Here is a 19,002-nt window from a genome sequence, read left to right as displayed (position 1 = left end):
CCTAATGAAATTCCTGATCTCATTTAAGTGTGAAGTGGGGCAGCAGGCATGAAACTCATTAATGGCTCACCAGGCAGGAACTCTCTTTTGACATGGTAGCTAATCATGCTGGAAATTCACAGCTATCAGTGAATAGCTGAAGAAAAGAGTTCAGTGACAGAAACACAAACTAGCCACAGAACAAGTTGTAGCCAGCTGCCACTTAACACCACAAAAATATCCCACAGTTTGAGGGAAAACAGCTTCTTGTACCCATCTAGAGACAACCACAGCCTTAAAATGAAACCTCCACAGTAACCTGTGACAAAAATAATTATTTGTTTACTTCTCAGGGGTGTTCCTACACAGCCAAAGAATGAGAAGCTAAAAATAATCACTAAAAAAATCAGTATGGAAATCTCATGATCATTAACTGAACCAGTGCTTCAGTGGGAGAGCAGGACAGCACTCCTTCCCTGGAAGCCTTGAAGCACCATCACAACCCTTCTATTTTACCTCTACCAGGTAGGTTTTGACAGTCCTTGGCTCCCATCACCTCAAAATGTGACTCCAAAGTCCTTCACACACAGTCCTTCCCTGCTGTGAAGGACAAGCTTGCCAATTCTCTGTCCGGTGGGAGCAACCTGAGTTCTGCTGGTGCCAAACTGTCCCAGAGCCTGCCCCAAAAGCTGCCAGGACTCTCCATCCTCCCCTTCCTGTTCTACCACTAAAGATGAAGTTTCCTAGTTCCAGGCCAGGGCAACTAATCCTTTTCTCAGACAATCTGGACAATCCAACAATAATATTAAAAAGCTTTATATCATTTACTGAACATAAAATACCTATCAAAAATCTGTTACCTAGCGACAAAAGTAACAATTATCAATGGCAAGCACCAGAAGAGTCACAATTACCAACACCCCAGCCCCAAGTCTCTCAGTTGGCATGTGAGGTGAGTTAGCTGCTGCCTTCGGTGTCGTTGGTGAGGCTTTCGGCCAGGTCCCCGAGCCCGGCTTTGGTCAGCGCCGCGATCAGGTTCTCAGGGGTGGCGTGAGTGCCCTCCTGATCCTGCCAGGCCACCAGCAGCTGCTTGGCTCTCATCTTCACATCCTCGCTGTCCAGCTCAATCTGCCGGATATCAGACTCCTTCATCTCCAAGTAGGGGGCCAAGGCCTTCCACTGCTCCCCCAGCCTGTTGGCGAAGGACTCGATCTGCTCGCCCGTCATGGCTTTGTCCCGTTGCACCTCTGGACCTGGGCAAAACAGAGAAGGAACCAGTGAGACACAGGGAACAGCTCCAGACACTGCAAATGAATCTTCCCTGATTCGTCCCATTTTAAATCCTCTGTTTATTTACTGACTTACACTTTCCCTGCAGCTTTCCAAACCTACCCGAGCTCCAAGAGCAGATTTTCACAGGTGTTTACCTGCCTCCTCCAAATGAAAACAAGGATTTTGACAGACAGCCTACAGCTTTCAACACAAGTCAATTATAACACTAAAATATAGAGCAATCTTTAACATTTAGCCGTGTTTTGAAATTTTTTAGTCACCTTAGTCAGCCCAGGTAAAGAAACCCAAACGAACCCAGTTTCATTCAGTTTTTTCTCATGTTCCTATTGGCAACAGGGCTATGACAGTAAATTTCATGTGTAGTCAGTACTTTAAGGAATTTTTTGTCATTCTGGCATTGACATAAAAACCATGGAACATTAGGCTCTGCTGAGAAGCCAAGTGCTACAGGGATTACAGGTGGGTTTGCACATTCATAGCTTATCATGGTCTACAATCTACGGCTTACCACTCAAGTTTATTTCGCAATTTTAAAGAAAAAAACCACAACTGAAATACATAGAGAAATTAATAATATTCCTAATTTTTAAATAAAATAGATTTCATAAAATAGATTTCATTAATAGATTTCATTAAATAAAATAGATTTCATTTTATTTAAAAAATCTATTTTTTAAATAAAATAGATTTCATTAAAAATAATCTTATTAAAAATTAGTCCCTTCTTGTGCCACCTGAAGAGACAGTTGGCACGGAGTAGAAATTTCAAGTCTCTCCAGCGCTTATCAGTCACAGTCATTTATCTGAACTACAGCCACTTTGAGGGAAAGGACAAAAGATGCAGAACAACAAAGCAATAAAAGTCCTCAGATAATTTCCCTTATGTTCTAAGCACATCAGACCACAGCTCTGCCAGCACTGCTCTAAGACGAGATTTAAAGAAGGATGTAAATCCCACACAGTGACACCACAAAGGCTGTGTGAACTAGCATTAAGCTGAAGAGGAAAGAACTTCTCTGCTATTGCAAAGGAGATTGTGGAGAAGGTCAAGTGATGGATGGAAAAGGGCAACAGGAGAGAGATTCAGAGGCCCACAGGTGGCTTTTCACTGACAGAAAACAGCTCGCAAGAGGTACCCTCAGCTGCAGAGGTACCCAGTGTTTGTCTTCCTGCTTATCCCATCCACCCATGCTGGATCCAGGAGCTTGGACACAGGGTTAAAACCCACAAATGAGAAGGTGCTGTGAGATGAAGGCATGAACGAGGATGGAAGAGGGCAGACTCACAGACAAAAGGAGATGGGGCAGGACACCTAGGAGCAGGACATGCCAGGATTAAAGGCAAGAGACAAACAGACATGGACTGTGGAGAAAAATGAGTGAGATGATGTTTGTTAGAAAGGTTGCTCTTCTCCCAAAGAAACTTTTGCCTTCAAGGTATTTTAAATTCAGAGGAAGTAAAGACCTCAGAGCTGGAATATATCCATTTTTGAAAGTCCCACAGTTACCACCCCAGGATGGGCTAGGGGAAAGTGCTTAGCCCAGTGATTAAAGGGCAGAGAGAACAGGAAAATGGGTGAGGAGCACTCACACAGGCTTTTACACAGCTGACATTTCAGCCATGAACACCCAGTGACACTGGCCACATAGACCACATAGCAGAAAAGGTGAAAGAGGCTCCTAGTGGAAGTGCTAATCCAACAGGTTGGAAGCTTTCAGCATTGCAGGCCAGGACACTGGGAGGCTGCTCCTGGTGCCCTGTGTCCCAAAAAGGCTGTGCTTTTTGGTGCAAATGCATTGGGGTAAGCAGGACTGATGGCCCTCAGTGGAAACTATATTAAAACACAGATTCTGCAATACACATCAAGAGAAAAACTGAAAAGACTGAGAATATGCAAATCTTACTTTCATTGTTTTCCTTTAATAAAGCATCATTATCTTCCTCATCTTCATCTTCACCTGTTTTTATTTCTTCAGAAGGAGGCTACAATGAAAGAACTAAACATCACTGGATGAATTTTGTGTTCAAAGAGAAATTCTACAGCTCTGTGCTTGTCTCTGGAATGTGTGTTAGAATGGAAAGCCTGACACAATCCCACATGAGAATTAAAAATTCCCCAGAGTCTCCTAAACACCAGTAAGTTCCAATAAAACATATTACTAACTAATACAACCTCATAAAAGCATCCACTGACTTAGTAGGAGTCTTCCTTTTCATAATAACAACTAAGCATTCCATAGGTAGCTTTATCACTTGCATAAAAAAAAAACCCAGCCAACCAAATTTAAGATCACTACCGATGAACATTAAAAAAAAAAATCATTATTATTGTTATTGACTAATTTTATTCCAAACTTGGGAATTCTCCAAAGTTTATGTACTTACAGACTTCTGGAAGGTGACAATCAAATATGCAAACAACAAACTTTTCACTCCCTCATTCAGGTACTGATCAGCCAAAATGTTTAATCCTTTTCTACATTTCAGCCACGGGCCTTAGATAGATAGTTGTTTCTTGCCATAGCCTTTGGCACATGACAGTGGTACCATCAGGAATATTGCATACAGCCATACCTTAACACATCCAACACATTAAAATCCCAACATTTTTTCTGAACTTGCTCTTAGCAGTTAACTCTGATGGCTGGACAAACAAAACAGCCATATATTAAACTCCAACCTTCAGAGCTCACATGACACAAAAGGAAGGTCTCAGTAGAGAAGCAGGGGTTTGTATCTGCAAGATATTGCTGGGTTGTGTGCTAATTCAGAGGTGCAGAAAGTGTCCCTTCCCCACTGGCAGTCTCTCTTATCACTGTGTATAAAGCCACCTGAAAGGCCCCCCCGGACTCAAATTTGTACTGTTGATCAAGCAAAGGGTTAATGCCTTAAATTTTACAGCTCCACAAGGTTTATTCCTGTTTTGCATATTTTAGAAGTCAGGGAGCTGATAGAAGAGCTCTGGCAAAGCTTGCTGTAAAGCTCTGGTAACGCTTAGCACAGCACCATCAGCTGCACACGCTGCCTCTTTTCCTGCCATCCCTGTATATTCATGAGCCATGATTCTGACCTACACCTTCCATAAAACTGGTCTGCACTGCAACATGGAACCCAAGCAGCTGGGTTGATGTATATAACTGTATATATTCACATGCACATACATATAAATATACATGTATACTCCTGCCTACCAACAGGATTGCCACTGCTGTTTTATTGTTACTGAGATCTTCAGAGATTAGACTAATTTTGTTTGTAATTTTTACTTCAGTGTACAAATTTTTTTCCTGGCTATTTTTTTTGGCCCCCTCTGTCCTCATGTACCAAATGGACTGCAGAGGGACAACCAGAAAGTGAACGAATTCAGCATTTATTATTAGAGGATAATATTACTTACAGGCAGCTCCTTGGCTAATTTGATTACCATGTTTTCTAGATATTCAGGTAAACTCTTGAATTGTTGGTTTGTTGGCTGGAAGAAGTGGGGACTTCTGCGTGCCAGAAGTCTCAGTGCTCTCCAGCCATAGTTGGAATTGTTCACAGCCCTACAATAAAACACAGGTTTGATTAGTAAAGTCTGGCATCTATAAAAACACAGAGAAAGATTTGAGACATTTAGTAATATAATTCTGTCCAAATTTAATCAGTTTTTGTACATTTCTGGAGTCCTACACAGATACTAGTAATGCTGAGAACAGTCTGTTTTCTTTAACAATCCAAACATGAAACAGATTAAAATCAAGTGACACATAGCAGAGATGGACATACTTATACTTATTTTCAACCATGTTTTCAGGGTCTGCTTGTTCAATAGCTTCCTCAAAAAATTCCTCCAGTGTTGGCATATATTCCCTAAAAAAAAATCAAATAAGTAGCTTAATATGCTTCACAAACTTCTCTAAAATAAGACAGTCTTTGTTCCTTCAGACACATCTCAAGCTCATCCACTGAAGAGAAAAATACAAACCCCAAACCAACCCACTCAAATTTGACAATTTTAAATAAGCAAAGAAACTGATTGATATATGTGGCTATAAAATTATTAACTGCATAACCACTAGAGTGTGCCAGCAGTTGCTAGCACTGCCTATTATACATATTTAAACCTCCTGCCATACCAAGAGGTAGCATCAACATCTGCCAACAGCATTTGCACAGCTCACAAACGCTCAGAAGCCTAAAATGGTTGCTAGTTTTGTGCCATTTGTCAGCATCAAAACATGGCTGTCCCTGCCACCCCCCACCTCAGTTCCATCTGCTCTCGGAACTGCTTGTGGCTGCTTCTGACAGGTACTCAAAGCAGCACAAAAGGAACCCTGACCTAAAAAAGAGAAATGAAATTTCACACCACCAGGATGGTTTGCTGCTGAGAAGATTCTACCCAAGCAACACAGATTGTGTGAGAGCTGTAGGTTACTGAGAGCCAAGACTCTCAGTGGTGCAAAGCAAGCTTGTAATGATCTGTATTTCTCCTACCTAATGCTGACAGACACACACCTGCTTCTGCAAGGGAGTCTAGTAAAGGGCTGGAGCAGGGGGTGAAGCACTGGTCTATAAATTCACTTCAATTTTGTTTTGAAAAAGGCATTTTGCCCAGGGCAGCTGTGCCCTATGCATCACCACTGACTACTGGCACCAAAGCCAGTACCTTGAAAACCCATTTGAGTCCTGTCATGTTATCCCCAGAACAACCATCTACAAAGGGGACAGCTAAGGAAGTATTACCCCATTTGAAGAAAGATGTGAAGAACCAAAGCAAAAAGCTACACTTACTTGACCATAGTAAGTAAGCCCATAACAAAACCTTGCAACGGAATCTGGATGCTGTGGGATCTATTTCCTGTTTACCATGGCATGCATTTTCCTTGTTTATCTCCATTTGTTAAGGGCTTTATTTATTTATTTTTATTTAAAGACACTGCAGCACAACACAATCACACACCAAACCAAACACAACTCCACCTTCATCCCTTGGCCTACTAAAGGCAAGTATCCTGCCAAAGGCCTTCCTGTACATCCCAGCCTCACAAGAAAGCAGGGCACTCCCTCTGCAAAGCTCTGAACCTCTAGAAAAGCAATTCCTCCACCCAGGATATCTGCACAGCTAGCACCTCTCCCCAGGCAACCAGACTTTGCAGCCATTACTAGCAGAGTTCTCTTTGGGAACTGTCCCATTCCTTCTCCAAATTTTCTTACTCTGTATCATGTCTGCACAGTAAAAGAGATTTTGGAATCTGTAACAAACAAAGTTGTGTACAAGAGTATATTTTAAGCATTTCCCACAATTGTGCAAGCATAAGGGACAACCAATAACTGTGTTTTTCTGTATCTGCCCCACGAACAGACACCGTATGTGCTGGAACAATGCCTGGTAGCCAATTTCCTCTTATCTAGCATTGTTTAAAGCACAGGCCTGCTTTAAAATCATAGCCAAGTAGCATGCTAACTTCATCAGAGCCAGACTTGGCAATCTTCCTTCATTATGTAAGCTAATTAATTATACGATCATGTTCTACAAAAGAGGAGTTTTCATCTGGTTTTCAGCTTAGATTTTACTTTAAATGAAAATTACTGGCAGCATAAACACTCGAATGAGGACAACTGTAAAGAGATTTCAGGGCAAAGATTCATACAACCACCATCTCTCAAGGTGTGAAATGCACACTTCCTAAGATCACCTTGCACATCTTCCTTATGCCAATTTTGTAACTCTCTAATTAGAGTGCTAATTAGTTAGCTTTAAACAATGACACACCCATATTTTACCTACCTGCTCTCAGATTTACAGGCTTCCATGTTATCAGGACATAAATTCCAAAGGCGGGTCAGTTCCTCACTGAAAACAAAAACATAAACACACATTGTTTACATTCATCATTCTACCATGCCACACTTATGGACTGCTTTAAAGGGCTCTGTAAAAGATGGTTATAAGGAAAGAAAGCCTACTGCAAGTTTTAAAAGAGTGATGTATCCTTTGGCTGTTCTTTGGCAGTTCCAGAGTAAGGATGTTTGAAAACTAGTGTATAGAAAAATCACTGGGGGGAAAACAACCACAAACACAAAATCCCCCAAACCAATTAACCAAGCCAAACCAGAAATTTTGTAAAGGAGAGAGAAGCCAACATACTTCCCCATAAGGATTTTTTTGTTTGATCCTTTTCCTAAGAAGTCCTCTGGAGCTGGCCTCTTCCGCACAGGCCTCATTGGCTTAGAATCAGGAGGTCTAAAGAAAAAAAAGCTCTTTAGTATCAAACCAGTAATATCTCAAGAACAAAAAAAAGCTGTTTCACCTTCACCTTTCACCTTGAGATGGTGCCAAGTTAAATCACAATGAAAGGACTGAGGGACAGTGAGTCTAAGGGTAGGAGGCAGTGGAGAAAAGGTGAGAGAAGGCAAAGTAGAGATAAAGGATTCTGCCAGACACCAAAATTAGTTCACTCAAAAATGTAAAGGTCTACCAGACTCCCAATAAACAGAAGGAAGCAAATCACAATTGTGCCAGCAGGCCATGATCTACCCTGCTGCTGGGATCATGGCTGCAAGGTCTCTTTCCCCAGCTGCACCTGATTTCATGGGATTAGAGAATGGAGATCCCAGAGCACTGAGTTTAGGGCAAGACCTACCCAAGCTGAAACTCTGGATGAGATCTAAAGGAGACAGAATATTTATAAAAGTCAAATTTCATATTTTTACTTCCCCAGAATCCCCCTGCAACAGTAATTTCTCTAACAGCCCCCCTCCCATTTATTTACAAACAGCTTAAGTCATGAAGAGGTGGCTGCACCTCATCTCCCCAATAAAAGGGACTCTCCAAAGATATAATGACCCAGATGCTCCTTACCACAAAGAGGCCACAGTATGTGTGTAAAATGAAGAAGGGTGGAAGACAAATGTTTGGTCATCCCCTCAAGACAGTCAAGTAGACACATGGAGTCAAAGTTCAAGTTTTGCCACAGTTAGTAACACAGGAAACTTTCAGTGGTGAAAGACATCTAATTGTCATTTCCTTTAAGCTAAGTGATCACCATCAAGTGGCAAAGTAATAAATAAATTGTGTAAGAGAACTGTTACACAAACTCCAGGTATGCTGCCCTGCCAAAGCCATAATGCCAAAGGCTTCATTAGAGGCAGTCCAAAGGGATATATGGAAAAGTCAGGCACTAACCACTTCAACCTAGGGTCCTCAGTACCAGAAAATACTGCCCTGAGACAATGAAGAATGCTCTCCTGAGAGCCCACACACCCATAACCAGCTCTTCCCTGACATGCTGCAAGCCTTATGACTTTTGGCAGAAATCCAGGAGTCTGCACTCACTGAAGGAACAGGCAACTGTACAGATCTCCAAGCTGTGTGAGTAGTTAATATACACCATGGGTACCAGATTCTGAAGTGGAATCACCCTTTCAAACGAGCAGCAGAAAGCTTCTGGTTGATAACAGTTACCTTTCTTTCACAAAGCTTGGGCAGCCCTCATTTTTCCATGAGTTCCAATTTTCTTCAGTATTTAATATATGCTGTAGAAAGACAGAAAGTATTGCACATTATTAGGGTCATAAGCACTTTCAGAGTTGACCCCAAAGTTTTAAAGGGAGCTACTAAAATTAAGGGGAAAACTTTGTTCTAGGTTGTGTTTTTCAGTCACTATCTTGAAGATCAGTACAATCTTGGGCAACTGGTTTAATTTATGCAAAAATAGCATAACTCCTCTCTTCAAACATTGTGGGAAAAGGGAAAATTTATTTCTCCTGGTCTAGAAAAGAAAATAGATGTGGTCAAAGTAAAGGAAGAAAGGAAAGTAAAAGGACAACTTCATGGGTTTTAATTAATTTCACTTGTATATCATTTCCATGTCTTTGGGCACAGGACTCCTATCTGCAAGAACTTTTAAGTATTTTTTGCTTTCCAATAACCCATCATCCTGTATGTACACATGCACACACAGGCATATCTCTGTTTCTCCCCCAAAGAAGGAAGAAAAGAGTATTAATGAAAACGTGAGATAAAATATGACTACAAAATAAAAAGACACTACAAGACCATTTTTACTAGGATGAGGTAAAAGTCTCCTCAGATATAACAGGTGTGTTCCAAAAGCTAGTATAAACTGAAACTGCTTTTTTATGTGCTATACAGACTTTGTTCAGGCAGGCATCAAAATACTCACCTCTACCATTTTTGAGAATCTTTCCCCATCTGGAGGATTTTCTGAAAGAAGCTATGAATGGGAGAAAATAAGGTGAACTTTTTGCAGTGTATCTCTTGCAGAACATGTAGGAAAAGAACTCCAGAGAAAATGGTGGTTACTGCTTCAAAGGTGGTTGATACAATATTACATGCTTAATACTCTTCCATGTAATTTTTATGAAAGTAGATACTGTACCAACCTGGTAGACTGCTTTTGTAGTATCTTCAATCCAAAGAGACTGTTCATCTGTTAGAACATAGTTTGAACTGGAATTGAAAAAAAAAACAACACATCAGGAAGTGTGCTGAGAAAACAGAATTTATACTACATAGCTTCTGAGGGGTGTTAGAGGAGATCTGGGGAAAGTGCTTTGAATGTGATCTGCTCTGGTCCCAGGGCACAAGGAAAAGATTTACCTCAAAAACACTCACCAAGTGTTATACTACACCATTTGTATCCCATGCCATCCTTGACCACCAATAAGTGACCATTTATAATGAACATTTCAATGCAATGACATTGAAATGTCTGTCACCTCAAAAGGAATGAACTGGAATTCAAAAGATCTGAATTCCATTCCTTCTCAGCCACTAGACTGCCTTGACAAATGATCTGTAGTATTAGGATAATGATCCTAGTTTACAAAATTCTTCGAGAGCTGTTTACGAAAAGCAATATATAGCAGGTGGGAAACAGCTGCCTTGTCAAGGATGTTAATTATTATGTGTACATACAGCCCAGGGCACAGGAAATGAGAGATGGGTTTTTCTTCAGAACAACATTAGAGACTAGGAACAGATGGGGTTTGGTTCTATCCCATGAATTCATAAAAGCAACAATCACCATTGTTACTTCTTGTCATTTTAGACAGAGCTCTGCAGTACACTAAGAAAAAATAAATCAGCAACCAATGCCACATTGCAAAGTCAGTATAGACTCAAAATGATGCCACACACAAGCACCTTGAACTGGTCTTAACAAGTTGGTGCTGCCAAGGAGTCTCCTTCCCTCTCGGGGCTGACACTCATTATAAGCAAGTTTTAATGGCCTCTACTTCTCTGAGACCCCACAACTCACCAACCTGGCAGAAAACTTACTCTGCAAAGATGAGCAGATTGCATTTTTGCCTGTATAGTAAATGGCACAAGCTTGAGCAAGTCCAATCAACACTAGAGCACAGGAGGGCAAAGAATCAGGCAGAGGAACAGACAAAAGATTGAGACCTCTGCTTTCCTGCTGTAAAATAACTTCAGCCACACCCTGTATTTACCAAGCCTTGGATTGGCTCCACAACCTCAGAATAAGTAGGCAAACTATTTGAAAATATTTTGGTTTATCTCCAAGTTCCTAGTTCCCCATCCCCAAAACACAAAATATTTTCACATTACCTTTTAAATTTTACTTGTCCCTTTAGATACTGAAAGAGTATTAGGTACTGCAACAAGATGTGACGACGGAAGTTACTGTCACTCAGCTGTAAATCCATCAGCTAAACAACAACAAAAAAGCAAAAAATCTTTAAATATTTACTCCCTTTTAACTTATCTTTGTAAAGGCAACATTAGAAACGAAATCCAATAAACAAATGGCAGCGCTACTGAAAACTCTTATTCCAGAAATAGAATTCATTAATTAACCCCGATTCATTAATTAACAGAGGCAACCCACAAAGAATAAAACAGAAGGAAGAGAATAAATCTATCTAAATAAAGCAGCCAAACAGTGTAATGGGATACCCAGAGAAACTGTGGAGTCTTGACTGGACATAGTGCTGATCAACTGTTCCAGCTGAGAGCTTTGAGCAGGGAGCTGAACCAGACATAGGTTCCTTCCAACCTCAATTAACCTGGAATTCTGGAAGGGAAACCACATACCTTTTCACTAGTTAGGAACTTAGCAAAATACACATGTTCTCCTCCTGTTTTTAGTTCTTCCAACTTTTTTCGGGAAGCCTGAGTGTCGTCCAATTTGTAACTTTTGAAAACAGCCAAAACTTCTTCTGAGTACTATAAAACAGGAGTTATTTACCACATGAAAACAATACTGAACCTTTGTAGACTTAAAGCCAAGCGAGTAAAATACTTGGTAAATGTGCCATCAGCCCACTGAAGCAACCCATTTGCTACTGATGTGTAGGACCGCTCTGAACACCACAAATGAAGTGAAAGCATTTTCATATCAGAACATGTAACTGTACAGAATATTTGAAGTATGCTAAGAAAAACATCATTTTGGGTTGTGAACACTGCTTTGTCGTTTAGACATCAGGAAGAAAAAAGGTTCACATGATGACAGTGCTACAGTAAAAAATTTATTCTGAAAGACTTAAGTCTGGCCTTGATCAGTTTCTGAACTATACCTGTGGTGGTTTTTTTTTTTCTGACCCCATTAGTAGATGTCATAAATTAGATTTATATTAGGATGTCTAAGCAGATGTCCCCTCTTATTACCAGAACACAAAGAATGAAGAGAAAAAAATAACTAAACTTCTTTGAATTAAATAAATACTGAGTGACAAATTTTGAAGAAAACAGTACCTTAGCAATAAATCCCCACCAATATTCATACTAAGCAAAACTGAAACAGCTGGCTGAAGGGGACATTCAAGTCATTGCTTCTACGAAGAGATTTGCTTCATTAGAAACCAGTAATCTTTAGGATCCCACTGGAATCAATATGACTACTCAAAAGTAACAACTAGAACTAGATAGAGCTATTTATCTTCTCGGGGTAAAAAACCCACCCAAACCCACAACTTCTGCTTTTTGCAGCTGATAAACCATAAAAAAAAGGTACTTCCAGCACTGTTACAACATATGAAGTATTTCTGATATTGACATACATTAGAGGGTTTACTGTACATTTTAACATAATATATTCAATTACTTAAAAAGGCACTTTAGAAAACAGCAAAATGCATTTCCTCATGCACTATCATCTTCCAGCAGCCTGAGCCTTTGAACTCTTCCATGCTTATGCAGTCACTGCTACTCATGTAAACAATGACCGTTACTTAGGCTGAATGGTTGAAAGCTGAACTCAGATTACCTTAAGAAATGTTTTCCATGACACCTTCTCATAGCACTGCACAGGATTTCTAAAATAATCTTGAAGTGACCAGAATTTTCTATACAGGTTATAATCTATTGGAATGGAACTGTGGAAAAAACAATGAGGAAAAAAACATACTGAAAAGCAATATATTATATTCAAGTTCACTCAGGAAGGTACAACCCCAGAAAATCTTATTCATTTTGGAAGTAATTAGCAAGTCAGTAGTGAACTGTCACAGAGAAATCTGTAACTTGAAATTTGACCTTGTAAGAGTTTTCCATTCAGTCTGTTGTTACTTTCTCACCATAAAAGCAAAAATAGCACACAAAAGGGATCTTAGGAATTTTTCACTATCTGTGGCATGAAGGGGAAGACAGCTTTTTCTCCTTAAGCATATACTTAAAATCCCTGAATACATCTTATCACAACAAGCTTTGTAAAGGGAATTTGGAAAACTGTCAAAACCAGAGTAGTTCTCAGCCAGGGTATACAACTTTTTAATTCTCTAAATTTCTGTCTTCCAGGCAACTTAAGCAAGTAACACATTGCCAGGAGTCTTCCCTGATTAGATACATCTAATCTTGAGAGGGCAGAAGATGAGAAGAATTTGGATCACAACATTTAAAGATATTTCCCAAACAGCATTTTTCCTTTCACTTTATAATGCTTTGCTTCAGCTTTTAAATTTCTGTCAGCTCACCAACTTGTTGGTGCTTCATCATCTCCCATTTCACCTTCTTCCACATCCATTCCTTCTTCCCTCTCCTCAGTGTGCTAAATAGGAAAAAATTATTTAAGATTTATACAAAGGCCACTACAGTTTCCAGAGAGCTCTCACAGTGTTGTTTACTGTAAATATTCAATTACATATTAGATCAGAAAGCTTAAGCTGGTAACTTGAAAACATCTCCAAAATATTATTACTGTAATATGTGCAATAAATTTCTGTCTTAATGCAATGGTAGCCTCACTTCTCCTAAAACAAGCTGAAGAGACAGCTCTGTCCTCTGCACACTGTGGGGAAAACTTTGCACAGTAGCTGACAGTACTCATTTCTCACAATCAAATCCATCTTTTTCTCCCTCAGACTGCACAGTTTTATGTTCAAAGTAACCTAACAGACATCTGGGAATGCCTATTTCCAAAACAACAGCTTGGTCTGGAAGAGGGACAACCAAATGATGAACCTACAGTCCCAAACACCTTTTGTGCAAACAATCTTAAACGTTTACTGCAGAATCAGTGAAAAATGGCATAGGAATTTTCACCTTCTGTCCCAGAGTGCTCTCATGTTCATTGGTATTGAAAACAGTGACATTTTCCAGGTTAAACTGACTCTGTAGGTTAAGCCCTGTGAAAAACAAAGAGAAAATCTTAAAAGCTGTGAAGCTCCCAAGTCTGTTCATGAAATACTGACACTCAATTCTCAGAGCATTCAAAACTTACATTTGAAATCAAAGCAAATAAAAGTCAGAACATCAAGGACAGGCACAAGCACTAGGATGCAAGTGCGAAGTGATTTGATCCAACTGGATTTGGTCTGCAACCATCACAGACTTTAAAGATTCAGCTTATTTAGTCTCGAGGTTAAGTGTGATGAAATGCAAAAAATCTCACCTGACTTTTCTGAAAGTGGAAATAACCTAGCCAAGAACAGCTGAATTCTTCCACAAAAGACTGTGTTTTGTGACTTAGATAATCTTCTTAGGAGATCTAAATATTGTAAAAAGTAAAGAATATTAGTATTTATCCCTCTTTTCATTCCTCGTGTAACAGAATTCAAGACCTGCTAATTACATGAACTACAGAGCTAATGAAAGGAAGCTCATAATTGTAAATTTGAATGCCAGTGACTCCCTCTGACCAGACATATTTCTTCTTCTGAATGCATTCTGCCAATTCTCCTAACATCTTCACCCCAGTAAAAATAAATTTGAATGAATCCTACTCAAATATAGCCTTGGATACAGGTCTTGTCATTGCTGAGGAATGTTACTCTTCTATAATGATCTCTACTGATGAACAGTTACCTAAGGTTTGAATTACCTTTATATTACTTTTTACTTTACATTTCTTTTAATTAATAAGCAAGAATGTGTATCTGTTGAGTGATGCACCTTTTAACTTCATTACTTATTGAACACATCTGAATTTAAATCGAATTATTAATTTTCATCTACTGAGATAGGAAGTTCTTTAATACTGCTCCACCCTTCCCAAAAATTACCACTCACCATTGCACATGCGCAGCAAGTAATTCTTCCCTGCAGAGTAAAATGTGTTCTGAAACAGAGTAAAGGCATTTAGAACATTAAAAGATCATAAAACCTTCTTGAGCAGATTTAATCCAATCACAAGATATGAGTAAGTCACTCCTACAGATAACTCTAAATTTGAGTCTTCCCTTACATAACAGGCAGGTTTCACAAAAAGGCAAGTCCCACAAATTCCAAGAAAACATAAAACACATTTACATCCAGCCTTCATAAAAAACCCACATGTGACAATGAACTGTAAGAATATAATTTACTTTTTTTCTTGGAATGCACTAAATTTTACACTTATTTCCTTTATTACGCCATGGATGATTTATACAAACAAGCAAAGAGCACACACAAAAGATTATAGTGTTCCCAATAGTGGTGATGTGGAAGAAGAAATTGGTAGATACTTGAATAGACAATAAACAACAGTTTGTGAATATATCAGGGGCCAGGATGTTGTCTGAAACAAACCAGCCTGAATGACTATGGGAGGAGGTTCTAGTTAGAAAATAAAGATTAGGAAAACACTGAGACAGTAGAATGCTTTTCAGGTGCTATCTCTGGAGTTCCTGATACTTATGTGTCAGCCACAAAGACAGTTAAGTTCTGTTCATTAAAATGGTTCTGGTAGACAAAAGCTTTGGCCAAACTATGCAACATTTTGCAAAAATACCTACCGATTTCCACGTGGCAACATTTTTCTCCACAAAAGTGAAAATTTTGTCACACTGATCCAAAGGGAGGCAATCCAGAACATCCCCCAAAAGCACAAAAGGAGTTGATGCAGTGCAGATACCTGTAAGGAACAGGGAATTTTTTATTCAACAAATTTGAACTGAAATACAAAACACAGAGATGCATTACACTTGAAGGACATTTTATTATAAAAAAAGTAGAAGAAAGAAGCACTGAGTTCCTACAAATCCTAACAGAAAACTTGGGCTAAAATGCAAACTTTCATTAAAGCTATTTCTAAATATACTCAAATGAGATTTGCAAAAGCTTTGCACTAACATAAATATTTAAAAAATCACTGTTCTAATGACCTCAAAGTCTGAAACACTGTCACATCTCTTTGCAGACTGCAAGTAAACTCTTTCAGACTTCTATATCCTCAGTTAGTCCCACTACACACATCCATGAAGCCTGAGAGCCTTTGCAAGCACCACTAGAACAGTGCTCCAAGTCCATCCACCCAGGCTCTGCAGGCAGTGCCTGCACTCCTCATAGCACAGCTCTTGTTGTTCTACAGCTCATAAAACATACACCTAATTGACCTGTACTCACTAAAACAAACCATTTTTGATGAATAGTGTGAACAAATAAAAGGAAGAGAGCAAAAGCCACTTCAGAGGAGAACAGCATGCTGATTTCTGACACAATCTATTAGTGAAACAGATTCAAGTATTTAAAAACCAGCCATGTACTGACAGGAGATGAGCACAGATACTAAGAAGATGTTATTTTACAGAAATCAAGATTTTAAATTTCCCCTAAATGGCCCCCAAAACTGCCAATAGATTTGAAAGAGAGATGCTCACCCTCTGTGACTCCATTAATAGCAAGAGAAATAATTGCCAGGAGATTTTCACATGGAGCTTTGTTTATCTAAACAAAGAAAACAGCATTGAAATTCTCTTGTCTGACCATAATGTATCTAACAAAACTAAAATCCTTGTTTCCAAGTAGGCATATTTAAAACAAATATTGACATTCAACTTTCCAAAACAATCTATGAAATCTGACCTATCAGTTAACTGTAGTAAGGTTTTGCTGAGAATTAAACCTTTCCTGACTGCTTCCAGCCACTAAAGACCCAAAAGCACATAGTAATTTACCTCTGAAAATTAATATCCCACATTCAGACTTCATTCAAATATTAGTTGATCACACACTATTTGACTCCTTTCATCATTCTTTTCTGCTGACAAGGCAGCTTTGTTACACAAGTAACAAATCACAAAATAGTTTTGATTTGAGGAGGCCAAAATATCTCATTGTTCAAACCTCCCTGCCAGGGGCAGAGACACCTTTCACTAGCCCAGGCTGCTGAAAGCCCCATCCAATCTGACCTTGATCACTTCCAGGCATGGGGCATCCACAACATCTCGGGCAACTTGTTCCAGTGTCTCACCACCCTCACAGTGAAGAATTTCTTTCTGACATCTGCTCCAAACCTACCCTTTCCACCCACTCCTAAAGTACAGTTATTGAACAATGCATGATTATGAATTAAATTTTAAGATGCAGCAGACTTTCATAAACATTTCAAAGAACTGCTAGAAAAGGCTCAGACAACAGCTCTCACTAAGTGTGATGTCTGTAAAATACAAGATTCTACCAACCTCCTTGAATCTCAATTACTTCACCATTACATAGCTCCTGTTTTTAATAAAGTGTTTTCTTACACTTAAGTAAGTTGCTGTCACATTAATATACCAGCCTGCTAACAGAAATTTGAGGTTCAACAAGAGATAAGCTTCAGCAGTTTAAAATACTTACTATTTCTTCTTCTACAACAACTCTAAAAGCTTGATCCAAGGTACACTTCTTTTCATTTTCACTGCAAATGCAAACATTCCACCTTAGTTAGTAACAACATTCAAGCACAAGATTACTAAAACTTATCTAAACAGGCACTTTTAAAAAAACCAAGTGGCCTTTACTTACCTTCCAGGAACCTGGTTAAATGCATTCAACAACGGCTTGATGCTTTTGTTAATCAGAGCCTCTCTGGTGGATGTCTACCAAAAAGGAAAGAAAGAAAAGCTACAACACCAGCACAAAACTAAAAGGATCTTCCTCCTTCCTCTGCCAGTGGACAGAAATCACAAGGAATCTCTCTGCCACACACCATGTGTTAGTTTACAGAGAGACCTTTGTAACAGGAAGGGCAAACAACAAGGACATGGGATATTAGGCAGGTGAGCTAGCAGAGCATCACACCTCAAACCTGGGCTAACAGTGTGGTGAAAACACCATTTCTAAATGAGACAGAGGATCAGGCTCTTGTGAACAACACTATCTGTCATTGTCTCAGGTACCACACTCACAGCCTCAGGTGGTTATGATGCTTTGGGACACAGATAGAGTCGGAAGGGCCCCACAAGGATCATCCAGTCCAACTGCTGGTCCTGCAAGGACAGCCCCGGCCACACCATGTGCCTGAGAGCCTCTCCCAGTCTTCACGGGAGTTAACAGCTCCTCCCAATTATCACCTGCAAACTTGCATAGGATCCCTGCAAGTCCTGCGTTTATGAAGATGTTAAAAAGCACATGACTCCTGCTAAGAATTACTACTTCCTGTTACAAAATCGCTCTAATAGATCGAGCGCTTGTGCCTCGAGCACTTCTGTGCAAATTCGTCTCGTCTGACAGCCAGGGTGGCAAACACGGGGATCCAGAGGCCTGGGAACACACGGAGCCCCCAGCTCTGGGAGAGGAAGAGCATCCTTCAGCGGCGGCAAGTGCAATACGCCGGGACGCTTTGCTGCGGGGACACGCTACACTTCCATTGTCTTTTACATTTATTTTCGCTGACCTGAAGACTGATCCCCCCAGCCCTGGCCGAGCCGGCGTGCAGCCCGGCGTGCAGCCCGCCCTCACTCCCACTCTCACTCCGCCGCAGCTCGGCCGCGCTCAGCGCTCCGTAAAGGAGCGCCCGGGCCGCTCCCGGCAGCAGCCCCGGCCGGCCCGCAAGCGCCGAGGCACAGCCCGGCCCCGCAGCTTCCCGTGCGAGCGGCAGGGCTGGAGGGAAGGCAGGAAGGCCGGAGACAAGGCCGGAGGGAGGCGGGGGAGGCTCACCGTGAAGCGGAGCCGCGCCTCGGGCAGGCTGAAGAGCGGCGGCGACATGATCCCGGGCGGGCGGGCGGGCGGGCGGGCGCGCGCCGATGACGCCGCGGCCCCGCCCTCCCTCACTCCCGGCGGGAAGAGGGAGGAGCGCGGGCGCCGCCGCCGCCGGCTCCGGGAGCGGCGTGAGCCCGGGAATACCGGCTCGTGCCGGGGTTTGGGTTGGGAAACGCCTGCGGGATGGTCAGGTCCAGTCGTTAACCCGGTACTGCCGGCCCGCCGCCAAAACACGTCCCCGAGGGCCACATCCGCACGCTTCCAGGGATGGTGGCTCCACCGGTTCCAATGCTTGGCAGCCCGTCCCGTGAGGCGATTGTTCCCGGTATCCAGCCTAAACCTGCCCTGGCACAGCCCCGTTTGTGCTGTCCTGTCGC

At 40.9% G+C, this 19,002-nt stretch overlaps 1 protein-coding gene across 2 annotated transcripts; it reads right to left on the bottom strand.

The window, feature by feature from the left end:
* Positions 1-779: 779 nt before the first annotated feature.
* On the bottom strand, positions 780-18,698 carry THOC1 (THO complex subunit 1). 2 transcript variants are annotated; one of them, XM_064434781.1, is made up of 22 exons: positions 18,584-18,698; positions 17,450-17,523; positions 17,282-17,342; positions 16,321-16,387; positions 15,457-15,575; positions 14,750-14,798; positions 14,133-14,228; positions 13,784-13,866; positions 13,216-13,289; positions 12,510-12,618; positions 11,336-11,467; positions 10,850-10,950; positions 9,661-9,727; positions 9,441-9,491; positions 8,720-8,790; positions 7,899-7,922; positions 7,403-7,498; positions 7,043-7,108; positions 5,041-5,124; positions 4,670-4,817; positions 3,177-3,255; positions 780-1,232 (listed from the first exon to the last, which is right to left on the bottom strand). In XM_064434781.1, the coding sequence occupies exons 1-22, from the start codon at positions 18,629-18,631 to the stop codon at positions 937-939; spliced, it is 1,995 nt and encodes a 664-aa protein (XP_064290851.1). In that variant the 5' UTR covers positions 18,632-18,698; the 3' UTR covers positions 780-936. The 2 variants fall into 2 exon arrangements, with proteins under 2 accessions (XP_064290851.1, XP_064290861.1); XM_064434791.1 differs by lacking the exon at positions 7,899-7,922.
* Between the last annotated feature and the right edge of the window lie 304 nt (positions 18,699-19,002).

Source organism: Passer domesticus, chromosome 1, assembly GCF_036417665.1.
Source record: "Passer domesticus isolate bPasDom1 chromosome 1, bPasDom1.hap1, whole genome shotgun sequence".
NCBI classification, from domain to species: domain Eukaryota; kingdom Metazoa; phylum Chordata; class Aves; order Passeriformes; family Passeridae; genus Passer; species Passer domesticus.
This window is presented reverse-complemented; position numbering and strand designations above follow the sequence as displayed.